At 53.6% G+C, this 6887-nt stretch overlaps 1 protein-coding gene across 1 annotated transcript in view; it reads right to left on the bottom strand.

Moving 5' to 3' along the window:
• The window catches only part of ITSN1 (intersectin 1), a 103849-nt gene that overhangs the window by 93129 nt on the left and 3833 nt on the right, over nt 1-6887 (bottom strand). The window contains exon 4 of the mRNA XM_015560218.1: nt 1012-1172. Within this exon, the coding sequence (XP_015415704.1) occupies nt 1012-1172 (161 nt within the window). The remainder of the gene's footprint in view (nt 1-1011; nt 1173-6887) is intronic.

The raw sequence follows: 6887 nt of genomic DNA on the forward strand, positions 1-6887 counted from the left end.
GGAAACTCAAGAGCAGATGCAGCCACTGCGCCGGCCTCGGAGCTGCTCTGGCGATGCCGTCCGTGCCCGTTCTCACTAAGGAGCCATCGCACAGCAGGTGTGACAGCGGCGCCGGGAGCCTGCTCTCCTGTGAGTGGCGCTGAGTCTTGTCCCCGTAACCGCTCCTCAGTCACCGAGCTTCCTCCTACCCGCACACTGCGGGGCCTTCCCGTCCCAAACCCCCCCAGCGCCTGCGCCTCCAGCTCCACGGGCCCCTCAAGCCTCCGACCAGGCTCCAGGCCCCTGCCCAAGGTCATCCATAGCCCCAGCCGCCTCCGGCCTGTCTTCCGCCCTCAACTCCTCCCTTCACCACCGGGCAGAGGCACCGGGCCTGCCCCGGAACCAGGGGCTCCATCTGAGCCTGTGACCTCTCCATCATCCCGCACGACCAAAGCCTGCGCTGCGAACAGAGACGTTACAGCGCCGGTGATCTCAGTCAACTAATTACCGGTTGGTTCTGAGGAAAATATCAGCCTAAAGGTGGCATTTTACAGAACTCGGATTATGGCTGGGGTAACACTGCTCATGCTTTCCTGCTTCGTTTTGTTCCGAGAGAATTTCATGTGGCCAATTGCCTCAATACTGCGAACTTGAAAATACATTTTGAGGCACCATAACCCACAGGGGTTGTTCATACACAAGGGAAAGGAAAGGCGCTATGGAGACAGAAACCCAGAGGAAGCCTGCGACAGCGTGAGGTCAGCACCACAGTGGGAGCAGAGGACAGGAGCCGCACGCGGCAGGTGCGGGGTCCCCGCCACCGACTCTGCCCCAGTCACCTGCGAGCGGGTCCAGGGAGGCGGCGGTGGGAACTCGCTCCTCCCCAGCACCTCCGTCCTCCCTGCGACCATCCCTTCCCCACCGGTTACCTCCGGGACTGCACTGCCCGGTGCCAGAGGCTGCGCGGGGGAGGGAAACGTGTCTCTGTAAACTGCACGGGGAGCTGCCGGACCCGTTCCTGCTCACACTCACCGAAGGCTGGTGCGCTGGCGATAGCCCCCGGCTGCTGCTTCATGACGGGGGGCAGGGCGGAGGGCAGCTGGTAGCCCTGCAGCTTCAGCTTGATGAGCTTCATGGCGATGGAGAACTCCACCTGATCCATCCTCCCGTCGTTATTCATATCGGCAAGGGCCCTGCGACCGACAGCGGCTTCAAGACCAGGACCAGGACCGTGACCTTCCCCCCAACCCCCACCACACAAACAACCTCACCAGCCCCCCGAATCCTGCAGAGAGCAGAAGAGACATAGCAACACAAAACAAAACGTGACTCGAGCTATAGGAGTCAGCTGGGAGCACTGACATTTCCATCGCACAGCGCTCCTCACTGTGCTGTTCTTCGCTGAGGTGACACATGAGGAGACCTTCCGCCTGCATGTCAGGACATGGACTTTGGAAATCAAAGAGTTTCTTTTTGGGGGATGAAAATGTCTCACCTTGGACAGTGGTGATGGTTGCAGAGCTCCAGACAGACTAAAACCAAGGAATTAAGGCACCTTTAAGGGGAACGTTTATTCTGTGAGTTATGTCACCAGGCGCTAGGAAAGAGCACTTAGCAACAGAAAGCTTATTTCTAGGGATAGTGACTAGACTGCACCAACTCCTCCGTGCGTCCCACAAACCTCGCCCCGGGGACAGGCCGTGCTAGGCCGTGCTGTCCGCCTAGACGCCTAATGCCGGGAAATCACCTAAGTGAGCTTACAAGTGTGCTTGCTATTTAAAATGGTTCTGAAACGTAAACGGTCAAGTGTAACTCGCAAAGAGCTTTGATGTAAAGGACAGTCTCGCAAAAGAAAAGGGTTTGCACTCGACACTGGAAACCACGATGCAAACGGCCGTGCGTGCTGACATAACATCCTCTGCGTGAAAACGCTCGTTCAGATTTCATTTCTTTTACTCTAGACCAGCGGTTCTCAACCTGTGGGTCGCGACCCCTTTGGCGGTTGAACGACCCTTTCACAGGGGTCGCCTAAGACCATCCTGCATATCAGATATTTACATGACGATTCATAACAGTAGCAACATGACAGTGATGAAGTAGCAACGAAAATAATTTTATGGTTGGGTCACAACATGAGGAACTGTATTTAAAGGGCCAGAAGGTTGAGAACCACTGCTCTAGACATTAGAACAGTGGAGATTTTTTTAAACCAATCTTAAGAAAATTTTATTTGAAACAGCAAATGCTAAGACCGGCTGCTCCAAACAAAATGCCATGACGGCCCTAGCCGGTTTGGCTCAATGGATAGAGCATTGGCCTGTGAACTGAAGGGTCGCAGGTTCGATTCCAGTCAAGAGCACATGCCTGGGTTGTGGGGTCGATCCCCAGTAGGGGGCGTGCAGGAAGCAGCTGATCAATGAGTCTCTCTCACCATTGTTGTTTCTGTCTCTCTCTCCCTTCCTCTCTGAAATCAATAAAAATACATATATTTTTTAAAATGCCATGACGAGCAATCTTTTAAATGAGCCACATGCAGGGATCGCCCAAAAAAGAAAAGTAAGTTTCTTAGGAAATAACCTGTAGTAATTAATAAGTAGTAACAGTACTGCTAGTGTTAACTCAGAGAGAGAAAATATGAAACAATTAAAAAGCATGACATATAACGAAGATTTAAAATGTAAAAAGTTATAAAAGTCGCCCTGGCTGGTTTGGCTCAGTGGATAGAGCGTCGGCCTGGAGGCTAAAGGGTCCCGGGTTTGATTCCGGTCACGGGCACATGCCCAAGTTGTGGCTCGATCCCCGGTGGGGGACATGCAGGAGGCAGCCGATCCATGATTCGCTCTCATTGTTGATATTTCTCTCTCTCTCTCCCTCTCTGAAATCAATAAAAATATATTTAGAAAAAACAATTTGTAAAAGTCAACACTATTCTTTTGGAAAATAAAAAAGGTCACAAGGCAGGGAGCGGAACCCGCAGCCACAGGAAGCGCCTCTGGCCTCGGAGAGCGCCGCCCGCCTCCGGCCGTCAGTGAGCCCCTTCAGCCACCGCCCACTGCCAGGAGCCCCGCTTCGCGGTCGCTTCAGTTCATGCACGAATCGCTCATCACACCCCTCGCCAGGCTTCTGACAGGCTGTGTGTCTTTCTCTGCCCGCTGAGAAGAACTCATTGTATGCTATGAACTGCTTCTCCGTCAACTGCGGGAAGATGGTTAAAACTTACTTCTTGTTCATTTTGCGTATAGCATCTTTCCTGTAAGAAAGTTTACATTTTTACATATAAGATATTTCTTTGATCACACAGCCTGTAGGTTTTTAGCCCTTTATTCTCTAATATTATTTTATTCCATGTCGACCTTTAAACCAACTGTAACTGCGCGTGTGCGTGCAGTGTTATCCCAGGGCTCGGCCGCACGCCCTCGGGAGGGCGCCTTGCCTTGCCAGCAGCACCCATTCGCTTCTGGGATTAAGAACCCGGCCTCTTCCCGCGGACCTCGGTGCTCGTCGGCAGGGAGACCTCTTCTGGGTGCTCCCTTCTGGTTGAGCAGTGGTAGCACCATGGCCCTGATCTCAGCACACCTGCTCGGGGGCACATTCTGGCCGGGCTTTCCTGTCGCTTTTTAAAACTTTGTGAGGCTACTCCCAGATCTTTTTCCTTATGAACTTTGAGATCATTTCTCAAGCCTACAAACACCCTACTGGCATCCAAGCTAAATATATTAATTAGTTTTTGGAGAGAGAGAGAGAAATATCGGTGTGAGAGAGAAAAATCGATCGGTTGCCTCCTGCACATACCCCAATCAGGGCTGGGGATGGAGTCAACACCGAAGTACAGGCCCTTGACTGGAATCGAACCCGAGACCCTTCAGTCCTCCAGCCGACTCTCTATCCACTGAGTGAACCTGGCTAGGGCCCAACAGATATTTTTTTAGAGGGTCATCTCTTCAAAAGACTAGGCACTATCTAGGAATTGGGGTTCCAATTGTGAAAAAGACAGACAAGGTTCCCGCCCTCACAGATTGCCTTTTAGTACAGACAGGAAACAAGGACAGGAGTCGGCTCATTCCACAGGATGGTGAGCACAACGAGGAAATGAAGCCGGGGGTGGGAGAGGACAGTGGCCGGCACAGGGTCAGAGGGAGCCCTGGGCCACGTGGTCAGGTCGCAGGGCTCTGGGAGGGGAGACCCAGCCTGACCCCTGAGGGCCAGGACCAGCAGGTGGGAATCCAGAGGAGCTGCGTTACTGGTCGAGGAAGCCTGGCCCATGTAGGGCATGGGAAGGTCAGGGAAACCGGATGGCACCAAGTGAGGAGACAGGTGGAAAATGAGAGGAAAACGCAAGAGCCAGGTACCACATTGGGCCTGTAACCTCAGCAGTGCCGCTGGCTCTTCCCCACTGGAGAGCTTTAAGCGGGTTCACTACGTTAAAAGACTGGATGTCGTCTGGAGACTGGGATCGAACGGGGCAGGAGTGAGAGACGCCAGTCAGGTGAGGTGACCGATCGTGGCGTGGCAGTGGAGGCAGAGGGGGCCGGACTGGAATAAAGGCTGAAGACGGAACAAAAGTGTGGCTGATGGGCGGGGTGAGCAGGGTAAGGGAGGGGAGGAGCGCAGCATGGCGCCCACACGGGACAGATGCTCCAGGCCATGGACCGAGATGGAGACGCAGGGCCAGGGAGGGAGCGCGGGGACGCGAGCCTGGATGACGCCTGGCGCACGGCTTTGGCACACTGATCGTGTTGGGACTGAAGGCCCCTCCATGGAAGCCTGGGGCAGGACAGGCTCCATGGCTGTTTGCCCTGTGCCCAGGCCACGTCACCAGGCTGTTCTGATCTCTCTCTTTGTCTCTGGCTCCTCCTCCCGCTTAGGGCCCATTTCCCTCCTCAGAAGCCTTTCGTCTCCATGTCTGCGGCCCCTACAGCCTCTGACCCCAAAGCCCGCATTCGCCCTCTTCCTGGGCCTTCAGACTCCTGCCCGTGCCCGTCCCCCTCCTCCTCCGCTGCAGGCCGAGGCTGAACAGCCGGAAGCACTGGAGCTGCCAGGGGACCCAGGCTGTTGGCAGTGCCCTTCCCGTTCAAGAGGAAGGCGTTTCTGGGAAGGCATCAGCCAGCACGGCCCGCACAGACGTGGCTCCAGGCTCCGAGAACTCCAGTCCTCCTTATGTTCTCACTTGGAAATTGGGTTGGCTAGATAGGTAGCCTCAAGTACGAGCAGGCCACAGCTCAAAAGCCACAAACTACTTCCCTGGCATACAGGTTCTACATGGATCAAAACTCATACAAGTTCCTGACACGCTTCCGCAGCCACATCACTGTATATGTGAATCGAGGTCCAAAGCAAAGAAAGAAAGGCCCAGAGACAGAGCCTGGAACTAGCTCCTCACTCTCAATCCAAACTGTTATTATTGCACAGATGACTAACACGGGGGTGACAAAACTGCAGCTGCAAACCCATTTTCCTATCTACCTGGAGGCCTGGGCCTTCCCTGGCACCCTCCCAGCAAAGCCACATGAGAACACAGATCAGCGTGAGAGGGAAAAGGCCGCCCACTTCATGAGGGCAGCTGCTCTTCTTTATAAATTTAAAACTTAAATGTGAAGAAGTCAAGTGCCACGCAGGGTTGCAGAGTAAGGACAGGGCCGGTCGGAGAACCGATCGCCCACCTTGGGCTGCAGCCGGCACCTTCTCAGGACACCAGCAGCGGGAGCCGCAGCCCCTTCCAGAGGTTTCCCTGGGAAAAGGCGCTTCGGAGTGTTTCCCCCGACAGCAGATCTCCTCCTTTGTGATCCTCACCAAGGGGATTTTCCCCCTGGTTGTTAGAGAGAGCGGGAAGGAGAGGGAGGGAGAGAGAGAGAACCACTGATGTGAGGGAGACACATCCCACATGAGCCTAACCAGGGCGGGGGATCGAGCCTGCAGCCGAGGTACACGCCCTTGACCGGAATGGAACCGGGACCCTTCAGTCTGCGGGCTGACACTCTATCCACTGAGCCAAACCGGCTAGAGCCTAACATCAATTCTTGATGAAAGTAAAAAAATATATTGATTAAAAAAACATGCCATCACAAGTTCATTTAACAAACTGTCACAAAAAAATTAAAGACAAAAACATTTTTTACTAGCAATCCATCATCTGTATTGTTGATAAAAATTTTCACCATAAAGTAAGTCGGAAAAATGACTTCAATACACTAATCCTAAAACAGTTTAGAAAACAACTTAATCCAAAACAATGAAATTGACTGGAAATACTTATTACGTGGGACAGTTTTCATACTGCGATCAGCTGTCTCCTCCCGCTGGGCGGTCGCTGGGAAAGCATGGACTTGTCTACTTTATTCACAGCTACACCCCCAGCACCCACAATGCTCGCTGCCCAGAGTCGACACCTGATAATATCTTCCCACGCTGAGGAGGACATGCAGGTGACATTCTCTTACAGCAGAGCGTGCACCTAAGTCTGCTCCTGCGTGAACCTCTTAAACGGGGAATACGCATAAAAGCAGAATCCAATGGAGGGAGTCACGCTTGGGAAAGGAAGGTTCCAGCGCGTGATCCTGGCCGATGGGGTGAAACACAATCACACATCAGTGCAGAGCAAAGCAGAGGCACAGGTCTCCTCCATTCAAACGCAGGCACTCACTGACAGGTCGGTGCTCGCTCTCGCTCGCTCTCTCTCTCTCTCTCGCTCTTGCTCTCTCTCTCTTTCTCACACACACACACACACACACACACACACAGGTCTCCTCCATTCAAACGCAGGCACTCACTGACAGGTCAGTGCTCACGCCCGCGCCCGCGCCCGCTCTCGCTCTCTCTCTCTCTCTCACACACACACACACACACACACACACACACACCCCAAAACTAGATTATCAGCCCATTTGCACTGGGGCCCACCCCACCCATAC

The sequence above is a fragment of the Myotis davidii genome, unplaced genomic scaffold (assembly GCF_000327345.1).
Source record: "Myotis davidii unplaced genomic scaffold, ASM32734v1 scaffold170, whole genome shotgun sequence".
NCBI classification, from domain to species: Eukaryota; Metazoa; Chordata; class Mammalia; order Chiroptera; family Vespertilionidae; genus Myotis; species Myotis davidii.